Below are 23,745 nucleotides of genomic sequence, written 5' to 3'. Positions count from 1 at the left end.
TAAGGATATATAACAGATAAATATCTATGGATATTTTTATTTTTCAAATGTGATCAGGAGGGAGCTTAACCTGTCCTCCAGATGACTGTATAATTTAGTTGGAGCACAAGAGAAACACAACATTTAAGCAAGTAAATGCTAGCTGGTAACTAGCCAATTACACGTTTGGAGGCAAGTGGGCAGGAGGAATGATCCCAGGGGACAGAATGGCCTTGGCAGAGCTGTGTTTAACATAATGTATTTCCCAACATACCAGACTGACCTTTTCACAAACTCTTCGAAGAGGATACGGTGGGAATAACCCTGCTGGCGGATGCTGACCGTCTCTAGGATGCCTGTGGAGCGGAGCTGGGCCCGCACTCTGTCTCGGGTGAACTTCAGTGCCTCTCGGTCATCGTTGGGCTTGATGCAGCGTACAAAGTGGGGCTGTCCCACCACCATTTTGGAGAGCAGATCCATCAGAGAATACTACCAGGGAGAAAAACACACATGAAATGAGGTTACCACAAACATAATAGATAATTACGACACAGGCCTGCTGGGCCTCCAGGGCAGTTTGTTGGCTTGTAAACAACTCATGGAACCTTTGAGGCTACACAAGAATCCAGTAAAAAGAAATAACAATATAAGTTCTGATGAGTACTTATCACTGCCCACAGATTCAAAAGTATTCTTTAAACATCACCTGGTGCCAAGCAATACCCCATTTGGCAGAAACTCAGCCGTCTAAGAACTTGCTTAGGTTACCTCGTAACTCCATCACCAGAACTAGCTTGTCTCTGGTATGCCAAGGTGATGTTCATAAACTGTATCCATAATTTAAAATATCTAGCTTTGGCTCCCTAACTCAGAGGTTAGAGCACTGGTCTCATAAAATGTCCAGCTTTCAGGAAAGGGGTCAGTTGCTTCTTCAACCTAACAATCACCAGAAGAAAGTCTAAGCAACTCTTACAAATGTCATTGTTAATAAGGCAGAGGAAAAACAAGAAAAATAAAGAGGGCAAAGAAAACAAGAAAATCAGAGGGGAAACAGAGATTATAATGAAGATGAACTAACATACACCAAGTGTCTGGCATGGGGCTCTCGCAGAGAGAGCGCACCTGGAAAGGCTGAGTGGTGCTCGCTGCTCCTCTTTTGGACATGCCTTCAGGGGCAATACAAGCCACAGGTAACATCAGTCCCATTATTGCATAATCCTACCTCCTACTAATCCAATACATGGTTACCTAGCTTGGCAACGTGCTTTTTTTTTTTTTTTTTAATTTATTTTATTTTATTTTTATTTATGGCTGTGTTGGGTCTTCGTTTCTGCGCGAGGGCTCTCTCTAGTTGTGGCAAGCGGGGGCCACTCTTCATTGCGGTGCGCGGGCCTCTCACTATCGCGGCCTCTCTTGTTGCGGAGCACAGGCTCCAGACGCACAGGCTCAGTAATTGTGGCTCACGGGCCCAGTTGCTCCGCGGCATGTGGGATCTTCCCAGACCAGGGCTCGAACCTGTGTCCCCTGCATTGGCAGGCAGACTCTCAACCACTGCGCCACCAGGGAAGCCCGTGGCAACGTGCCTTTTTTTAGCATTTGGGGACCAGTATTTTGAGGACACCCAACTGGCTGTTATGGATATATTTCTGAAAATTGTAAGCCAGAGGCTTCTTCTTCTGAAAGAGGGACTCTAGGATCTTGAGGATGACCTCACAGAGTCAATCAGAGCCTCCAAATCCCATGGGATACACACACACACACACACACACACACACACACACACACACGCACACGCACACGCACACACACACGCACACGCACACACACACGCACACACACACGCTAGGAGGATATAGTCAAGCCACTAAAGGGACATGATCAGGGTAGGTCTCAGATAAGAAATAAGTGGCAATTAGAAATGTCCAACCATGAGGGACGAAGCAGGGGCTGAAAACCCACCTGTTGGAGAAGGGATCACTGCACAGATGGAGTGCTAGACCCAAAGTCCTCTAGGCCCTTACAATCCATCCCCTGAGGCCAATTCTAGTCTGCCTCTAAAGCACAGCTGGATAAGTCAGACTTCTTAGCTTTACATCTTTCTTGAACCTGCTAGCTTTTGGTGGAACCTTCTTTGCATGGTGCTGGCTCCCAGGCCCTACCCTTCAGCCTGCCTGGCAACTCCAGCTCATGATCCACTGACTTACCATTCCTGCCAAATCCCTTCCTGGGGCCAACCCCACCTTACAACCTTATTTCGTTGTCCCTGAGTTCAGCAGTTCTGTCTTTGGCTTAACAGCATGTCCATCGTGAAGCTGCCTGGACCTCAGCTCCCAGTAGTCAATGATCTAAAAGGGACTTCCAACCCCAATGCTTCATAATTTGAAGATAAACAAATCTGTTCAAATTAGTACAAAGTGACAGTGCCTTATCTTTCCTATCTAATGTGCATTTGACAGAGTCCCTCTAGAGACAACGTTTTTACTCAAAGGTGTCATTTCACCAGATGAAACATGAGGAATTGCGGTAACAGAGATGGGAAATAATTGGGCTCAGGCAAATGGGTCTTGCAATGGGTCAATTCAATCCAGGAAAAGAAAGTCGAAGCTAAGACATAGCCTCTCATGAACTTGATAAACCACTCTCTGGAATTGTATTAACTACTTTACTTCTCAGTAAATATGCTGGAAAAGTGGCTGACTCCAGTAGTTTTAAGGCCAAGAAGCAGCTGAAATGCTAACAGGATCAGGACATTCAATGGACAGGGCTATGTGCCAGTGGCGGAGAGGGCCTCTGTAGACACGTGAGGGCTCATCTGGTCTTTCTGAGATCAGAGAACACTGTACTCAGAGGGGGCACCCCGTTGTAATTTTCCTCTCCCTACACCACCACCTTTCTTAACTGACTCTTGAGCTCTGCTCTTATTTCAGTGACTCTGTGGGATCTGGGCCTCTTGTGGGAAGGGTTGGCAAGTCCTTTCTGGAAACAGGCAGAATAGAGATCAAGAAGACTCCATACCCGGAAGTAAGAAGCCATGGTCTGCCCCTTCATGTTGGTGGTTTCTTCCGGATGCCGTATCACCTCCAGAGTGTCCACCTGGAACACAGGCAGAGGCGAGTGGTTTGAGGATACAGACAATGTATTCTCCCCAAATCTGAAAGGTTATTTGGTCAAATATCTGAGGGGCCTTGATGTTTAGGACACAACTGTACATACCATGGGGGAGGAGTTTAAAGACATCTAAAAGAAATACAGAATTTGCACTGTTCTACTCTCTTGACAATGACCACACTCTGTGACATACTATATGGTCTCAGTACAAACCCCCATCAGTGTTATTTCTGTATTTCTCCATGCTCTAATGGGCCACTATTAAGTTCTCCAATAATGCCACACGAGACCAAATTATTTCTTAAAAGAAAACTGGGCAAAACCCATGAGGCTGGGCGATTACAAAGCCCCGGTTGCACCACAGGGCACTAGGGGAGCCCTTTCGCCTTCCGGCCATCAGACACTAACCCTGCCACACCCCTCCTGCCGCCCACAGTTACCACGTGCTCACTGCGGACCAGAGCTTGGGATACACCTGTTCCCAATCATCTGTCCCAACTACCTGGGCCGACTGGAAGGAATTTAGAATGAAAACAACTGTAGCAAACAGTTGTGGCACCCTGTGTTCCATCATTTTATCTCAACAATAAAATCTCTGCTCCCGCACACACAAAGCTATTTGGTTTGCAGAGCACATGAGCGGCGTTTCAGCACCAGCCTCCTCTGTGGCAGCCTCCCATCTGCTCGGAACAGGTGGCAAGGGTATGAAGCACAGACATTTGAACTGCAAGATGCTGCTGTCAGCACGTGTGTTCCACTCAGTGGACTGCTGTCCAGGCAGCCACCTCCCCACGGGGTGAGAATGTCTGCAGCCTCGTTCAACAACAGTGAGAAGTGGGTGCTAGAAGGGACGGGGCCATGGGGAGGTGGTTGAATAATGAGGCTTACCTCGAGGGGCATTTAGGAGACTGCGTGCAAAATGGAAGAAAAGGCTTCAACTGGCTTGGATAAAGAAAACAGGTCTGTTTAAGAAGGGGAATAAATGTGGAGCTAAGTTTTCAAAAACTAGAAAAGCAACCTAAATAGTGAGCAGGAATATAAGGGTAACTCTGAGAGAAGTGATGTCAGGGGTCGGGGGTCGGGGGTCGGGGGGCGGTGCGCGGGGCAGCTTGCATTCTCTAGGCTGCAGATTGGATCTGTTCCCAAAGCCATCATTTCATCTGGATGCAGCTGAAGCAATGGTACAACTGCCTGTAGGTCTGACTTTTTAATTTTTTTAATGAGAAAGGAGGAAATGAAAGCTCTGTGTTGAGAAGGAAGGCTGCTCTCATAGAGAAAAGAGAAAAACACAAACACAACCACCCCACCTGCAGAGGTCCTATGGCGTTATCTGCAGGGACCACATGGAAGGTTTCTTCCCCATCTCACCCCCACTTGGAGGACAGAGCTCAGCACTGGTGAGGTTTGGGGAAAGCTAGTTAGGACTGAAGAAAGAAAGATCTTGGCTAGGGTCTGCCTTCGGCCAAATTGTAAATTCTGAGAGTTTTCCTAAACATTCTTTCTCCCCACCTGACCTTCATGTGCACACAACTTTTGGGAATTTCCCACTATTTCTTTTATTCAGAGATCCTCCCTGAAGAACCACAGCTTGCTTCGAACCCTGCTTTTCCTCCTTCCTTTCCCTCCCTTTTCATTCAAATTAGCCAGCGAGTGCCAGCCTCTCAAGCTCTAATTCACTGTGAAAGGGCAGCTGAAAAGCTCATCCATATTTCTCTTACTAGTAGCATTTACCTGTTACCCTTCCTCAGAACATACAGTGGACCCTTGGCATTTGAGAATTTAACAGTTTAGTGATCAGAAAAATCTTTGATGTATATTAATTCTGCTAAGACATAATTTAAAAAGTGTGATATGCATTGTTTTCAAGATCAGTACCCATCCCCTGCAGCAAATTGGAAAAATACAGAACGAAGCACCAATTTGCAATCCAAGTTATAGGGCTGGTGGGCTCCTGTAGCCACCCAGCACGACTTTAGTTCCGTCCTTATACTCACATACAGAGTAACTCTTGTAAAGTAAGTAAAAACCTATTCTGTGTTATATATAACTTGGAAATGTTAATGCTTGTCTACAGTTCATCACCTACATATTTAGTACTATATTTTAAAGAATAAATAATATACTATTGGGGTATCTTCTAATTTAAGAATTTGGAAAGGTCTTGGGTTGGTCAAGGGTCTCTTGCATATTTGCATAGTCATGAAGCTCTCCTGTGCACGGAGTAGATCTAAAAGAGGGAATTTCACTTCGGACAAGGGACATACCAGAAGTTGCCTCTCTTTTCCTATCAAAGTAGGAGACCTCTGTCTGTACTGGGCCTGCCATGAACTCCACAGAATTCAAAAAAACTCGAAAAAAAAAAAAAAAAAAAGAGATGAGAAGGTTGTTATCTAACCTAAGAGCTTGTCTTTCTGAACTAATTTAGTTAATGGTATCCTCATTTAATTAAAAAAAAAAAAAAAAGTCTCTTAGAAACAATCCAGAAAGTAGGTTCTATTGAGGTCATCATCTAACAAATAGTTCTTTCCAAAGGTGGGGATCTCACAACAAAAAACCAGCCCTCTCCATAGCATCTTATAAGTTTTTACCTCAGATAGGAGGAAAAGAGACAGGAAAGGCTTCCTAGGCTCAGGGGGTATGTGCTACAGGGCACAGGGTTTGGAACTGGACACACCTGCTTCAAATTCTGGCTCCTCCGCTTAATAGCTGTATGGACTTGGACTTGTTAGTTAACTTCCCAAAGCCTGTGTTATTTAAAAACCACTGCCTTGCACACACACAAGAGGTCAGTCAGTTCCCCTTCCTTCATTACCGTGTTTGATTCAGTCTTAGCTTAGTGATCAGTACTAAGGATGCAGGGTTTTGTTCCATGGAATAAGGTGAGTACTAGCTCCCATGCAACACAGCAAGGACATCTTTTTATTTATTGGCAGAGAAAATATTTCCAAAGAAAACAATTTCAAAATGATCAGTAGAACTGATATTTTGGATAAAAACATTGTCTTTCTAACCCAGTATACCCTTCTTCTACACCACCAATTGCTACAACAGTGTAAGCCAACTGGAGCTAAGGAAGCTTGTTGTTTGCCCACGCGACAAATGTCCTACCCCATTCCTTGTGAGCGGTGCTGGTTAGCCTTCAAAGTAGTCATGAGTAAGCTTTACAAATTGTGGTACAGACCCCAAGCCCACAGGAAGTGAGCAAGCTTCTGTATACATATGGACTACACACATGGAATTTTAGATGGTTATCAAAATGTGAGTAATAAAACATTTACTGTTTCCGATGTGAAATCACTATGCTAAACACTTTGCCTACACTATGTCAATGAATTCTCAAAAGGACCCTATGAGGTAAACACTATTATCACTCCTATTCTACATATAAAGAAGTTAAGGCTCAAAGATTTTAGGTAAGTTTCCCAGAGTCCTGCAGCTAGTAACTGGCCATGCCTAGATCTGAACCCAGTTCTGATTCCAAAACCTACTCCTTAAACATTACATACTGCCTTTCTATGTGGTTTGTTACAACTTATAGAATCGGTCTGAAAGCATGGTATTATTAAAAAGATTTGCCTCATCTGTCAACTAAACTTACTTTAGGATAAAGACACAGACTCCAAAAAGTCTCACAAACCATCTAGATCTCAGCAATAAATGAAAAACTGAAGGATTTCTTTTCCCCCTTGGTCTCCGTAAGTACCTACTATCTGCATCCCAAAACCTCAGAAGTATTTATATTTAGGTTCTTGACAAGGCCTTTGGTCAAGAACTCTTACTGCTATCAAGTGATCCATCCCTCTCTCAAGGAAACAGTCCCTATGGCATCACTCCCCTCAAAAGTCTCCACAGCACTGAATGAGGAAGCAAGGCTGGCCTCGACACCGGCCCAGTGTGAGGGTGCTGAATGTGGTGGAGGTCAGCTTTCTGCAAGGCCACCTCTGCTATTTCATCTTGGAGAAGGCAGAGAGGAACTGATGGAGTTTTTTTATTGCTGTTGTTACCCTTCATATTTTCTGATGCCTTAATTAGAACTTTCAGCTCATATTCTTTCCTAGGGACAATAAATCTCTAGTCATTTTCATCTCACCTATATTTATTATAGTGATGTAAATATACTCCACACACTCGAGGGCACACTTCTCATGTAGGCAGGGCAGGGAGGGAGATAACAACGTGCTGATACCGAATGTGGAAGGCAGGGGGACAGGTCCTGGCAGAGTCCAGCAGTCAAAAAATCAAATTGAGGAAAGGAGGGGAATATGAGTTGACAGAGAATATTACACAGGAGTCTTTCATCTTTTTGAAAGGAACGTGTCACGATCCTTTTTAGAATCTGGTGGAAGCCAATGACTGCAAAAAAACACATATACAGTTGATCCTCATTATTTGTGGATGCTGTATTTGTAAATTTGCCTACTTGCTGAAATGTATTTGTAATCTCCAAATCAATCAGTGCTCACACGCTTTCACGGTCATTTGCAGACATGTAGAGCAGTGGAAACTTTGACACCTGATGTGCATGCTTCCAGCTGAGGCTGAACAAGGTGACACTCTGTCTTCTTGTTCCAGCTCTCATGCTGTAAACAAGTGTCCTTTTCAAGGTCTACTTAAGTGCCACGATTTTTGTGCCGCATTTTTGTGCTTTTGGCTGGTGATTTTATTGTTTAAAATAGCGCCTGGGGCTTCCCCGGTGGCGCAGCAGTTAAGAATCTGCCTGCCAACGCAGGGGACATGGGTTCGAGCCCTGGCCCGGGAAGATCCCACATGCCGCGGAGCAACTAAGCCCGTGCGCCACAACTACTGAGCCTGCGCTCTAGAGCTCGCGTGCCACAACTACTGAGCCTGCATGCCACAACTACTGAAGCCCATGTACCTAGAGCCCCTGCTCCACAACAAGAGAAGCCACCGCAATGAGAAGCCCGTGCACTGCAACGAAGAGTAGCCCCCGCTCGCCACAAGCAGAGAAAGCCCATGCACAGCAACAAAGACCCAAAGCAGCCAAAAATAAAAATAAAAAATAAATTTATAATAAATAAATAAATAAATAAAATAAAATAGCCCCTAATCATAGTGCTGAAGTGCTGTCTAGTGTTCCTAAGTGTAAGGAGGCTGTCATGTGCCTGTTGGAGAACATTTGTGTGTTAGATTAGCTTTGTTCAAGGCATGAGTTATTATAGTGCCGTTGGCCTTGAGTTCAATGATACAAATACTGTACTTGAAATATTGTTTTATACAAAGCAATACTACATATAATTAATTATTTATAAGAAGTATCTAGTTGACCTGAGCAACACAGGTTTGAACCGCATGGATGTACTTACACACATATACTTTTCAATGGTAAATACAGTACTACTACACGATCCATAGTTGGTTGAATCTGCATCTGTGGAACCGTGGATACAGACAGCCCTCTATAAAGTTATATGTGGATTTTCGACTGTGTGGAGAGTTGGTGCCCCGACCCCCATGTTGTTCAAGGGTCAATTGTATTAAATAAAGTGTCTTTAAATAGAAACACACATAATACAAGATTATGTATTAATCAGTTGACAAAAGTGTTGTAACCAGAGGCTTGCAGGAACCTAACCGTGTATTTCCTCTGGGAGCAATGCTCAGGATTTGCTGATTCAGTGTTCACAGTAACTTTACAGAACATAAGTCTTGTGAATAATGAGAATCAACTGTATTTAACACAACATTTTACATGTAATATCAAGAGGCTCTCATAACCACTGAAACTTCTCTGTAAATCTCATTGAGGGGCCCATATAACTCATGTTAAATAGCCCTAACATCTTGCCACAAATTTACAAGGTTGAAAAGCAGAATATTCCACAAGATTGTATTAACAATGTGGGTGTAAAATTATTGTTACCAAAGATGATCTGAATCCCTTTTTATGTGCAGGTCTTTTATTCCCAGAGGGAGTAAGTATAGATATGTACATCTCTATCAATTTGGGGGTAATAGTCAATGGTATTATGTGCAGCTGTATTGATCATTCTTTATTAAATGAATTATTTAATATGCAATGTAAACAGAAAGGTAAGAAAATTCAGAGATGTGACCTGTTTATTACTCCATCACCTTTAAGATTATTGTTTCTTGGTGTTAGTATTAGTATATACAATGAACATTAACCAGCCAGTCCTTGAGATTTGTGCTAAGCATTATCAGGAAGGATGGAAGAGATAAAAATATTTTACAGCGGGATATCTAGGAACCCTTCTAACACCCCTTTTGCATGGACAAGTGCACCGCTCATTTTTCAGAGAGCAAAGCAGAGAAATAGGAAAGGGTTTGGTTTCTTTCCTCCCTGCTGACTCCTTTTGTTATCCTCCTCTGTAGGATGGTGATGGCTTCAAGGAAAAGTGCTTTATCTCTTCCTAGATGGACTTTATTTTCAAGTGTCAACAATTTTCAAGTGTCATTGTTCTGTATCTTAAGTGATATTTCTGAAAATCAGGTGAAGGGGTCTAGATATGCCACAGTGGCATAAGGATTATTTTGAACTGAAGACATGTAAGAATCAACAGTTGCAAGAAGAAGCTTTTTGGAACTCCCCTTATCTGCCTAAAAGCAAAGCCTCCCCAAAGAATTCAACTGCCTCAAATCCCCTCTGAGAGGGGAGCTTTGCAATCAGAGAAGACTGACTCCTATCACCAGAGATGAGAAGTGAGCACTGGGATAAGAAATTGCCTAAATAGACATTGTCATAAAACTGTTATACCTCCCATCTATTCTCCTAAAGGACCATTTATTTCGCCCAAAAGTCATTTGTTGTCCCAGAAATGTCCTTCTTCCTCTCTTCATCTCCTATTAAGATGGTATATAAGCCCCAAAATCTAACTGGCCCTTTGAGTCACTTATTTGGTGAACTACTGTATGTATATGATTAAAGCATTGTTTTTTCTCTTGCTAATATGTCAGTTTAATTCACATTCCCCCAAATACTGAACTTAAAAGGGTAGAGGAAAAGTTTTTTTTCCCTGACACAGGATTGCAAAGGATTCCATGGTGTTGTTTCAAATTTCCTAACCCCTGATTCCTAAATCCCTTCAATCTCTCTTCCAGACTGCCCAGGTAGTGGGCTAGATAAAGGAAACTAATGTTGCCCACCTAGGATAATCCGTAGGGTGGGAACATCTTGTCGTCCACAGTATTTTGAGTACAAACATACTAATTACCTTGGGTCTCCCGGCACTGAAATGCGGAGGCAAAGATCTTGAGGCTGCTGTTATCCTGGCTCTTGTCTGGGCCAAGTTACCTGAGCAAAAAAGACAAAGAAGTTAAGGCAAAGGAAAAGTGAAACAATAGTATGATGAGTAATTTTTCTCTTTGTGCCTTTGTATTTTTCAGAATGTTCTAAATGATCTGCTCTGAATTTGAAAAATTTGGAAAAATTTGAAATTTCAATGATATAAATTGGAAATAAATTATAATAATTATAAGTTATAAATAATTTGTAATATAATTTGAATATATATTAGTTTAATAAGCAAATAAGAAAGGACAAAAGGTCTCAAATTCACTTAAACTAGGAATAGAAGGAAATTACTACAACATAAAAGGGCCATATATGAAAAGCCCACAAATCATGTACTCAACAGTGAAAAACTGAAAGTTTTTCTCTAAGATTAGGAACAAGGCAAGAATGTCCACTCTCACCACTTCTATTCAACACAGTACTGGCAGTCCTAGCTAGATCAGTTAGGCGAGAAATAGAAATAAAAGCATCCAAATTGTAAAGGAAGAAGTAAAATTATCTCTGTTCATAGGTGACATTACCTTATATGTAGAAAACCCTAAAGATCACACACACACACACACACACACACACACACACACACACACACATACCCCTAACAGAACTAACAAATGAATTCAACAAAGTTGTAGGATATAAAATCAACAGATAAAAGAATCAGTTGCATTTCTATATACTAACAATGAAAATCTGAAAAGGAAGTTAAGAAAACAATTCCATTTACAATAGCATCAAAAAGAATAAAATACTAGGAAGTAAACTTAACCAAGGAGGCGAAAACTTGTATACTGAAAACTATAAAACATTCCTGAAAGAAACTAAAGAAGACAAAAGTAAAAGGAAAGCAATTCCATTGTGGGGGAGGAAAAAAATCCTTTTCCTCTACTCATCTTAGGTTCCCTGGCTGAGGCCCTAAAAATTAGACAGCCAGAAGACAGAGTAACAAGAGAAAAACAATCAGAAGTTTATTAACGCATGTATCACACATATACACAGGAGTATTTAGTGATGAGTAACTCAAAGGGGTGGTTAGAACTTGGGCTTACATAACATCTTAACAAAAGAACAATAATTTATAAAGAAGTGACAACACAAAGGAAAAGAACTTTGAGTTTCTAGGGGTGGGAAATTGTGGGAAGGTAAATATATTGGGAAGCTAATGGAAGATAAGGGCTAACTCGTTATATAGATTCCTCTGGTGCTGTCTTTGAGTTGATAAGCGTCTAGAGTTGTCTCTGGTGATTAATTTATGTGCTTTCTGGTAGAGAGGAGAGGGGGCATATTTTTACAAATGTATGCCCTTCTTTTGGGCAAATAGGGGGAAGGGAGAGAGGCTTTTCTTGTATCTGCTTCTTCTCAGTTGCCTTCAGCTTAAAATAATTTTAATGCCAAAGTGGCATATTTTGGGGTGGCATATTCTGTTACCCTTCACTGTGTTCATTGATTAGAAGACTTAATATTGTTAGAATGTCCATGCTACCCAAAGAGATCTACAGATTCAGTGCAATCCCCATCAAAATCTCAATGGCATTTCTGGAGAAATAGAAAAAACAATCCTAAAATTCATATAGAACCACAAAGGACTCCAAGACAATCTTGAGAAGGAAAGCAAAAGCTGAAGACCTTACATTTCCTGATTTCAAAATATATTATAAAGCTATAGTAATCAAAACAATATGGCAAAACAGTACTGACCTGAAGATAAACATACAGACCAATGGAACAGAATAGAGAGCCCAGAAACAGACCCATGCACATATGGTCAAATAATCTTTGACATGGGTGCCAAGATTACACAATGGGGAAAGGATTATCTCTTCAATAAATGGTGTTGGGAATACGGGACATCTACATTCCAAAGAATGAAACTGAAACCCTATCTTACATCATACTGGAAAATCAACTCATACTGGATTAAAGACTTAAATGTAAGACCAGAAACTATAAAACTCCTACAAAAAAAACATAGGGGGAAATCTTCCTAACACTGGTCTTGACAATTATTTCTCGGATAGGACACCAAAAGCACAGGCAACAAAAGCAAAAACAGACAATTGGGACTGTATCAAACTAAAAGTTTCTGCAACGCAAAGGATACCATCAACAGGGGGGAAAAACAACCCAGAGATGGGAGAAAATATTTGCAAACCATATATTTGATAAGAGGTTAATTTCCAAAATATATAAGGAACTCCTCAACTCAACAGCAAAAAATAAAATAAAATAAGCTGATTAAAAAATGGGCAAAGAACTTGAATAGACATTTCTCCAGAGATGACATACAAATGGCCCGCAGGTATATGAAAAGATGCTCAATTTCACTAACAGTCAGGGAAATGCAAATCAAAGCCACAATGAGATATCACCTCACACTTGTTAGGGTGGCCATTATAAATGAAGAGGAGCAAAATACGCCCCTTTGACATACTGATTACTCTAAGCTGGTTATTTTTTAAAAAATGCAGACACACGTGAAGCTCTGAAAACTGAGCAGAAATCACCCTTTTGTAAGAAAAATTTACAAGGGGAATCTCCATATGTAAAGGTGTCTCCCTCTCTGTACCAGAAAGAGATGACTCTAAACCTCTAGAAACTCTTATCAATGGAGAAGGCACCAACTTAAATTTGCATAACAACCTTACCCTTGTTTACTGTGCTTTTCCTAGTCAACTCCCATAACCAGCCTCCCCACTCCCCAACGTCTTTTGTCTTTAGCTAGATATAATGTTTAAGTTGGTGGCTTGGGCCATTTCAGGGAGTTTAGTCAGTTTTCCCTGGATATCTCCCATGTATACAGGAGGTATACATGTTATTAAATTTCTGTTTGTTTTTCTCCCATTAAATCTGTCTTTTTATTACAGGGGTGTCTCAGCTAAGAACCTAGAAGTGTAGAGGGAAAATTATTTTCCCTCCCCCACATAAAAAACACCACCACCAGCAACAAAAAATAACAAGTGTTGGTGAGGATGTGGAGAAACTGGAACCCTTGTGCACTGTTGGTGGGAATATAAAATGGTACAGCTGCTACGGAAAATAGTATGGAGGTTCTTCAAAAAATTAAAACTAGAACTGCCATATGATCCAGTGACCCCACCTCTGGGTACTTATCCAAAAGAACTGAAAACAGAATCTTGAAGAGATATTTGCATTCCCATGTTCACTGCAGCATTATTCACAATAGCCAAGCAGTGGAAACAGCTAAATATTCATCAAAGGGTGAATGGATAGAGAAAACGTGGCATGTACATATAATGGAATATTTATTCAGCCTTAAAAAAAGAAGGAAATCATGCCATTTGGGGCAACACGGATGAACCAGGAGGACATTATGCAAAGTGAAATAAGCCAGTCACAGAAGGACAAATACTGTTAGATTCTTCTTATATGAGGTACCAAAAGCAGTCAAACTCATAAAAGCAAGGAGGAGAAGGTAGTTGCCAGGGGCTGGGGGGAGAGGGAAATGGGGAGCTGTTGTTCAATGGGTACAGAGTTTCAGTCATACAAGACGAAAAATTTCTCGAGATCTGCTGTACATCAGTGTGCACACAGTAAACGGTATCATACTGTATACTTAAAAGTCTGTTAAGATGGTAGATTTCAAGTTATAAGCTTTAACCACAAAAAGTCTCCAATTCGGGCTTACCAGTCACTGAAAGAGACAAATAAGGAAGAAAAAAAGATGCTGGGAGTTTTCCTGAAAGAGAAAGTGGGCAATAGAGAACACTACCGCCAGGATTTAAGGTACAGACTGATGAGCAGATCTGTCAGTATGGGTCCCTCAGCCTGAAGGGAGGAACCTGACCACCCCCATTGAAACAGCTGATGAAGAGAGAGTTAGTTAGGCAGCGGGGACAGCCTCTGAGTCATAGGGGCTGACCTTGAACAAGTTAATTAACATCTCAGAGCTTTGGTTTCTTTGTCTACAACATGAAGACAGTACTTACTACCTAATCCTCAGAGCTGTTTATGGGCATTGGATGAAATAATTCACGAAAAGCACTGTCAACACACAGCTGGTACAAGGTAAGTGCTCACTTCGTGTTACTAGCATCGATGATGATGATGATTTGCTTGAACAGTTCACATAGGTCTCAGAGAGTAGAAGGTAAGAGAAGAACAGAGAATCTCACTAATTTGCTACTGTGAACACTGGTTTGTCAAAAAATAAAGATAAGAAAAAATGATAAGGCAACTCCATTTTGAACCTCCGTGTCTTGGCCACTTTAATTCCTACCACATTTTGCCTTTGAAGGGTCTGAATGGCCTGCTCAGACTCCCACCTCCCTTCCTCACCACCCACCCTTCATCTCCTCTCTCATCCCTAACCTCCCAAACCAAGAGATCTGTTTGCATTTTTACCTAAAATGTCATTTGATCCTGTAGCAAAATAAAAAGTTGTCAATGAAAGGAAATGCTGCAATTTGTGCATTTGCAAGACACTCAAGATTTCAAAGTTTTTAGCAAGTCTAGCACAAAGATGTCCAAATGTTTTCTCTGGCGATATCTTCAGAGGCTAAACTGTGATTAATAGCCCAGAAAGAACCCTTTGAAGCAGGATTGGTGACATCAAAGTCGTAATCCAGGGGTGGCAGGAGCTTTATAATGAGTGGGAAGCATTTTAACACATTTCAAAGGATTTACAGCATGAATAAACAATAGACCTCGGCAGATGTGCCACACACACCTTTCAGAAACATTACCTATAAGAAGTTTCCATTTTAATTTAAATGTAAATACAGTGTTCGCACTTCTTTCAAACGTTAAGCATCCTCGTTGCTTCACCCCCCAGACAGCCTCTTTGGCTAAGGATGCCTCATTGCCCCAGAGCACCCTCCTGTGACTGCCTGACATGTGCTGGGGAGCGAAAACGAAGTCAGAGGCTTTGGATGGAATTTATATCCTACGTGGGAACTGGGTTAGGAAAGACTCTAAAAAGGAGCTTGCAATGATCCCACATAATTTCCCTGCTTCCAACTTAAAGGGAAAGAGACAAGTGGTCTGAAGACAGAGCTGAAACTTTTAAAAGATGGCAATTTCCTGCCTGCTTCAGAGGATTTTCAGCTCTTGGAAAGCACCCAGCACCCATGATTTCAGTTGCCTCTTAAGAATTGCCCAAGATGATGGGTTGCTGTTTTAAATAATCATGCTTGGAACTTGACTTCCCTCTGCTGCCCCCTCTGGGATTAAAAGATTGGTTGCAGGGTTCTGGTGGTAACTGCTGGTGGGCATTTGATTGGGAAATTTTCTGTAACACAAGAAACAGGCTAATAAACGACTGCAAAGCAACTCTGAAAAGTAAAAGGCTTGTGTCAAATGCTACTCAAAAGGAGCTGCAAAGAAAACATCCAATGCTTCAGAGGTTCTGTTACCAGATTTTCTGAGGAGACCTGAGAACTAGAATGTTGTACCCTACAGTAAGCTTGGATACTGAACACCAAAATCACACCTTCCTGTCTACATGAGAATGACCTTATGTTATTCCAGTCTCCATTAGCATGAATTTCTTCTTCCAGGAGTCTCCTGTCTAGACTGTTCATGGTTTGATTGTTCATTACAAGAACTGCCCAAAAGACCCAAGACCCATTAACTCTTTAATGGAAAATGTCCAAAGATGGTTTAAGCCCTATGATTCTATGAATCCCTTGTTTTAAAAGCCTCACCTTGTTGTTTCCGCCAATCATGGACTGGTTGTATTGTGTGTGATCTTTACACAATCCTAATCATGCCCTCTCACTTAGAAAGACCCGCCTTAAATCAAACTTGATCTCTCAACAAATTCTGACCCTGCCTTTCCTTCTCCAAGACACTACCAAAGCTTTGAGAGGTGGTGGTCTCCCTTAATGCGGTGAGCAATGAACTCCACTTTGTCTAATCAACAGGCAGTGTGAGCGATGGTTAGGGAGTCACCTTGGGACAGACCTATGATGGGGTGATACTTGCAGTGAATGAAATGCTCTAATTTCAGTTAATAATACTGTACCCAATTAAAATGCAAGGGGTTAAATTTAGTAGTTGTATAAAACATACTATAGTATTTTGTATGTTTAAAAAAAACACTTAGATACTGATCTATCCTAAATCTATATAACAAAGACTTGTTTTAGATTTGATACACTGAGGTAACTTAAAATAGTGACATAAAATATGACACAGCTGTAGGAGGCCAAGAAAGAAAGTGTAATGTTAGATTTTGTTCTACAGTTTTCACTTTCTCTCCTGGCATTTATCTATGGCTTTGAGTGTTAATATCAATAAATGGGCAGGGGGGAGGTGGAAGAGCTCCCAGCCCACTTAATTTCCCAAGAAAAGAACACGGATAAATTTTATATATATAGAAGGGGCTGTAGTTTTGTGGAGGGAAGAAATAAGAGATCAGCCTGTCCTCCAGGCTGTTCTAATGAAGAAAGATACGCACATATAGCAAATGCTCTTTTCTGAATGCACAACCTAGCCTTTACCACGTATATGGGAAATTCAATGTCCAAAAGAAACCTCTTCCTCTTTTCTGTATCTACTTTTAATTGATATTTGTCTGGAAATTTAAGGAATTTCTGCACAGTGAACACCTCTAGACTATCTGTTTGAAGGAAGCCAAACCAAGGTTTTCACTGATTTTTTTTTTTTCATTTAAAATTGGAACTACATCTTTAAAGATTTGTGGCCCAGAGATTTCAAAACTGTAGAGTTGAAGAAAAAATAATAACTCTTTTGCTCTTTAAACTTGAAAACTCATAAACAGGATGTCATACAGCAAACAACTGTACCAAATCATCAGAATGTGTCAAGGAGGCAATCAGGCTTCCCCTTCTTAACCCAGTCAATAGCGGAGCTGAGGCTCTCTGCTTCCTGCATTTTATTGCCACATTGGTGGAAGTTGCCAGTTCAGCCTATCTTAATAAAGATAGAGCTAGTTTTGAAAAGCCCTGGGTATTGTCTGCCTTCCCCTCATGTTTTGCTTGGAGTTTACTTGGAAATAACACAGCTGCCAAGTGACATGACGTGTTCACAAAAGTGCTGGAGCCTAGACTGTTGATATCTATCCACGAAGACTTAACCCATTGAGAAAAAAATGAAATCCACACACGCATATCTGCCAGCACCCACGTATCACTGACACGTAAGGATTGCTTATTCCAGTCTCAGAGCGACATCCATACACAGCAGAGCAGTTTCTAATCCAATCATGGCTAGTCCTGGACAAAACTATAATTTAGGCAAAGGATATATTCAAGGTCTCCCACACGGCTTTTCACATTCCTATTCCCACTTCCAAAGGTGCAACATGGCTTTAATGCTGTGTCTCTTCCGTACCCCCAACAACTAATTCTCCCTATTTCCTTGCCCTACCCTGGAAATCTTCCCAGCAGACTTTCCCTGTCTCTGTTTCAAACCTTCAGGTTACTATTCTTCTCTGACAACTAATCCTGATCTAATTTCTTCATGGATGGATAAATGTATTACTTCACTCAGGTGAAATGTTTACATATGAAGGGGAGCAGAATTTGTCACCCCAAAATATACCTCTTTGATAGTATTATTATTTCAGGCTGATTATTTTTAAGAAACAGCAGTCACAGGAGAAACTGAAAACTGAGTAGAAATTACCCTTTTGTAAAAAATTTTTGGAGGGCAAAAACATGGAAAAGGAAGGCTTTATTAAGACATCATAAGCTACTGGTGGGACCATGCACAAAAGCGTAGCTAATTTTGCTCTTCCAGTGGCCTTTAGATAGATACTCATCCAACTGTGTGGCCAAAGGTGAATGGTTTGGATACAAGCCGCTAGAGGACTCATACCTGTTAGTTACTACAAGTGTTAATGGGACCACAGTCTTGAGTAAAATCTCATATGGGTCAGGTTGTTGCAACACAGGGAACTCACATTCCATAGTCCAAGACTAGAATCCTAAATAAAATGCCAAGGCAAGAGAGAATAAACTGATTACTACAGATAAAAAAATCTCTTCCTAAAAGCTCTGCTCAACACACCTTATCTATTCATGGTGGGTCAGTTATAGATTTCCCTGTATAAAGCGTAACATTATATGTTTCCTTGTGTTTTCAATTAAGACTGAGAAAGCCACACAGGGCTTCAGAAACAAGAGGCTGTTAACTTCACATTTTGCAGAATGATGACTGAGTGCTTGGAATTATAAGTGCTTCTTTAGTTCTCCCTCTTTAGCCTAGAAGCAATGAAAAGAACACTAGACTTAAAGTTGAGAAACCTGAATTCTTATCCCAGGCCTGCCATTGACTTCAGATCACTTCTCTCTATGACTCACCTGTGTTACACATCAAATGAGAAGTTTGAGTAGATTAGTGGTCCTCCACTCATGTGCATTCTGCCATGGCATCCATGAAACAAACCCTCTGTGCTATGCAGCTGCATCTAGATCAATGTCCGGCAATGTAGTGTAAGAGGGGTGGACTCTTGCGAGAGGGAACTACAAGGAACAGTTAATGTTGACCTAGTACCAAAAAAAGACTGTGTGACATCTGTGGCCAGGACATGTGAGAACTTTACCTAGGCTGTAGATTAGAGAGCTGGTCAGGGTAGTAAACAATATTGTATGAAAAGCAACATCAGGGAAAAAAATTGCAAAAGGCACATCTGATAATGGACTATTATCCAAAATACACAAAGAACTCTTGAAATTCAACAGTTAGAAAACAAACAACCTGATTTTAAAATGGGCCAAATACTTTAACAGACACCTCACCAAAGAAGATACACAGATGGCAAATAACCACATGAAAAGATGCTCCACATTATATCATCACAGAAATGCAAATTAAAACAACGAGATACCATTACACACCTATTAAAATAGCCAACATCCAGAACACTGACATCGTCAAATGCTGCCAAGGATGTGGAGCAACAGGAACTCTTATTCATTGCTGATGGCAGTGCAAAATGGTGCAGCTACTTTGGAAGACAGTTTGGTGGTTTCTTACAAAAATAAACATACTCTGACATATGATCCAGCAATCATGCTCCTTGGTATTTACCCAAAGGAGTTGAAAACATGTCCACACAGAAATCCCTGTTGCCAAAAATTGGAAGCAACCAAGATGTCAGTAGGTGAATAGATAAATAAATTGAGTTACATCCAGACAATGGATTATTTAGTGCTAAAAAAATGAGCTATGAAATCATGAAAAGACATGCAAGAACCTTAAATGTATATTACTAAGTGAAAAAAGTCATCTGAAAAGGCTACATACTGTATTATTCCAACTGGAAAAGGCAAAACAATGGAGATAATAAAAAGATCATGGATCCAGAGAAGAGATGAATAGGCAAGGCACAGAAGATTTTACGGATAGTGAAAATACTCTGTATGACTCTATAATGATGAATATGTCATTATACCTTTGTCCAATCCCACAGAACGTACAACACCAAGAGTGAACCATAATGTAAACCATAATGGATTTGGAGTGATGATGATGTGTCAATGTAGATTCATCAACTGTAACAAATGTACCACTCTGGTGGGGGATGATAATAATGGGGGAGGCTGTGCAAGTGTAGTGGCAAAGGGTATATGGGAAATCTCTGTACTTTCCTCTCAATTTTGCTGAGAACCTAAAACTGTTCTAAAACCTAGAGTCTTTTTTTTTTTTTTTAAATAAAAAAGCAACATCAAGCTGACCAAGCACATGAGTAAGAGTAATATCTGTGGATGCAAACTGGAGTAAAAAAGGTTGAATAGTGTTGGGTTTCCATTCAGGTCTGAAGGTCTATCTAAGGCTGTGAAATACATTTTAAGAGATTGCTGAGGTGGAGAAAATAAGAACAAAATAAAGAGGATAAAACTAAAATCTGCATGATGTGTTATTTCTTCACAGTTTGGCAGGCAATGGAAGGGGGGAGGACGGTGACGACAATGTGGCTTAGATAAACGGAGGAAGCCTAAGTAATGATTTGATGGAGGCCTGGATATTTAATTTGCCAATGTTCTCTTCACAGCTGCTCGCCATGAGCAGCTAACAACGGCTCGGTTTCTGTCATCTCTTTCTAGTTACTCCTCCTCCTTCCCTTGCTATTGTGACTAAAGTAAGCTTATTCAGATCTCTAATTTGTATATCACTCTTCTTCCTTAGCACATGAGCGAGGGGACAGAGGTATAGTTTTTTGCTCCCCACCAACAATGTTTTTAAGATTAAGTAATTCAAGGTGATAGGGACAGAGTAAAGGAACAAAGTAGGTGATTAAATAGTTAATCCCACTAGCGGATTGTAAGTAGAGAAAAAATATAGGAGACCCCTGTTAAGTTAATGATCACTCAAGAAAGCAGGCTTGCTAAACAGCTAAACCAAGCGGGCTTGCTTAGCAACAAAACCATGCAACAGAAGCATGAGACATGCCCCCAAACAATATGACAATGGAGGAGTGAGACCCACATCCTGCCCAGTGAGGTAAGTTAATGATTCCTAGGACATGCTCCTCTGCATGTACTAAAAACAAAATTATAGGGGAAGATGACATTATACTAAAACCTGAGATGATTTACCATATTTTAGTATATATTAGTGACTTCTGGGCCATTTCCATAGCACCATGACAGTCCCAGTCTGACCATGTAGGGACAAAATACTCCCCTGCCCAACGTGGAGGAAGAGCTGATGATGGAAGCCTGAAGTCTACTCAAGAATGAAAAAAAAAAGGTGGTCTTTTCCCACTCCCCACTTTTCCTTTGATTATAAAACTGTAGCCCACTAAGTTCTTGGGGTGGCACTCCCTTGCCTGCCTGCTCGTATCTCTCACAAGCGTCCTATACTAATAAACTCCTTCCTTACCTGTCACTCTGCCTCTTGCTGAATTCTTTCTGCACCAACACCTTCAACATCTTCATAATATGTATTCTCTTAGTAAAAAAATCACGATTCTTTCAGTTTGCATATTAGCAAATATCAGTCATTTTGAAAAGCTGGGTGCTAATATGAATGCAATCATCACTTATATAAACCTTTTTTTTGATTGAGACTCTGAAAGCATTCAAGGTTAACTTTTGATCTGTAGGTATCCAAGTATAATTTTCCCACTTACCAATTCTTTTGCTTTCTTTCAAGGAATGACTGTTTCATATCACCTAGCACCTTTTTAAAGGACCTAGTCTGAACATTCAGGTGTATATCTTTGAGGAAAAATGTAGCAGCTTAAGGATCCAGAGAAAAAGGACAGGCATACTGAGAAATGCAACACTCTATAAGAAGCAAAGCTTATATAACATGCCTAACTGGCCAGCATGACTCACATCTGAGCTACACTGCCACAGGTTTTCTTGGACACAAACACACCCACATATTTCTCTCTTTTCTCTCTTCTCTTCTTTCTCTCTCTCTCAGATTTGTTTGTTTTTACTAGTTCATAAAATGGCATTGACCAGAAAGATTCTTCTACTGAACCTGATATGTGTCATGGTGTTGAAGGATGCAGTTAATGTAAGTTTTATTTCGTAAGTACAGACATTGCTTTTTTGAGAACTTGGCTTCATAGAATTGTGGCATAGCATCCAGAATAACTGCTTGATTTCCAAATCTTCCTAAATTAAAGTCTTATCCTGCAGACTTGGGATGCAATTAATTACTGATTTTTCTTTTAAAGAATAGACCCTATTGAGAAAAAAGGCCAACAAAAAAGATTCCTCTGATGAAGGAACTCTACAAGCATCACAATTCTGTGCTAATTCTAGAGGCTGCAGTTATTTAGTGCACTTGTGTCTGAGTCCTTTTGAGTCCTTTTAAATCAATGCAAATATTTTACCTTCTATTGGTATTTATCTTTAGAAATGCTTTGTTTCCTTATATAGGTCACATGGTCTCTGAAGTCAGGCACTAAGAATTTCTATTCCCATTCATTAATTCAAAAAATATTTCTTTAGCACCTGCTAGAAGATTTGTGAAGTGCCCTACATATAGTAGATGCTGAAAAAAAAAAAAAGTTTATTGAAGATGCTCCAATGTACCAGAACAACATTTAAGATGATTTCTACCCTTGCCTTCTTTTTTTAAAAAAATTTTATTGGAGTATAGTTGACTTACAATGTTGTGTTACTTTTAGATGTACAGCAAAGTGAATCAGTTATATATATATATAGAATGGAGATATATATATATATCTCCATTCTTTTTCTGATTCTTTTCCCATATAGGTTATTACAGAATATTGAGTAGAATTCCCTGTGCTATACAGTAGGTCCTTATTAGTTATCTATTTTAGATACAGTAGATCCTTGCCTTCTATAGATGGATCACATCTACCATCTCTTGGAAAACTTCAGTATCACAGATTCTTCTTTCAGTCATCCAAGAACGCTATGGCTCATTATTCCAAAGAAATAGCAATTGACTGTGAATCATTCTACAGAGTTAGTGTATTCAATAGCACCATGGACGAGTAATAAGCCTGAATGAAATAGATTTAGGATTTAAATATTTCTAGAGAATGCCTAGATGTTCCTTGATGTGACACTGAAAGCTACCCATGAAGCTAATTAACACTGTGTCTGTGACTCTTCACTGGAGTCTAAGCTCCATTAGGGCAGGCACTAAGTCCATTCTATCTACCACTTTATAGCTAGTGTTTAGCATAATTAACCTAGCACATAGTAGGCACTCAATAAATATACGTGAATGAATGAGTGAAGGAATAAATTGTGTGGCGTTAAATTTTATTTAACATGACATCCAATGCCCTTCTAGGAGCAAGCCCCAGCTCACCTCACTTCCCTCCACGTACCCTAAACTTTTTGCTGGTCTCTGGCCATACCACTCTCCCTTCATATTTCAGAATCTTTGCTCAAGCTATTTGAGGCCTGGATTGCAGAGGTGAAGTGGTTAAGATTGTGAGTTCTAGGGTCGAACCACCTGGGGTTTGTCTCAGCTCTGTCACTTACTTGTTAGGAGGGCTTGAATGAGTTACTTGCCTTCTAAGTATCTGGGTTTCATCATCCAGAAGGCTGGATGAATGTTTATTGAGTTTTGGGAATAAAGTGTTCCCGTTAAATTTATAGTTAACAGAGTTTCAGTGGCGAGTGGAGATGTAGATGTTGCTGGTCTAGGGGATTTGATTAGAGCCACGTGGAGCCCCTAGAGGTCCTAGTTGGCCACGGAGTTTTAGTTTAAGCTAAATCACTTGACTCAGGTTAGTGACCTTCTCTTCAGCATGTATTTTGAGATTTATAAAATGTTATTAATTAGGTGTTTCGGTTAATCAGAGTTTTATAGACTATCCAATTTTCTATTGTCTAGAACTCATTAAATGTTGGGTTGAATGACTAGAAAAGAAAGTAAATAAACTGAAGATTTAAGGTTTGAGGGTGTAATTTATTCTTTCCTGTCTATATTCTTAAGGTACTATTTTTAAAACAAAGAAA

At 40.4% G+C, this 23,745-nt stretch overlaps 1 protein-coding gene across 1 annotated transcript in view; it reads right to left on the bottom strand.

Annotated features, from left to right (window-relative positions):
* The window catches only part of MYO3B (myosin IIIB), a 638,187-nt gene that overhangs the window by 197,983 nt on the left and 416,459 nt on the right, over nt 1-23,745 (bottom strand). Inside the window, exons 23-25 of the mRNA XM_082465327.1 lie at nt 10,281-10,360; nt 2,995-3,072; nt 263-468 (exon numbers count right to left, since the gene is read on the bottom strand). Of these exons, the coding sequence (XP_082321453.1) occupies nt 263-468; nt 2,995-3,072; nt 10,281-10,360 (364 nt within the window). The remainder of the gene's footprint in view (nt 1-262; nt 469-2,994; nt 3,073-10,280; nt 10,361-23,745) is intronic.

This window comes from Balaenoptera physalus, assembly GCF_965194825.1.
Source record: "Balaenoptera physalus genome assembly, chromosome: 6".
NCBI lineage: Eukaryota > Metazoa > Chordata > Mammalia > Artiodactyla > Balaenopteridae > Balaenoptera > Balaenoptera physalus.
This window is presented reverse-complemented; position numbering and strand designations above follow the sequence as displayed.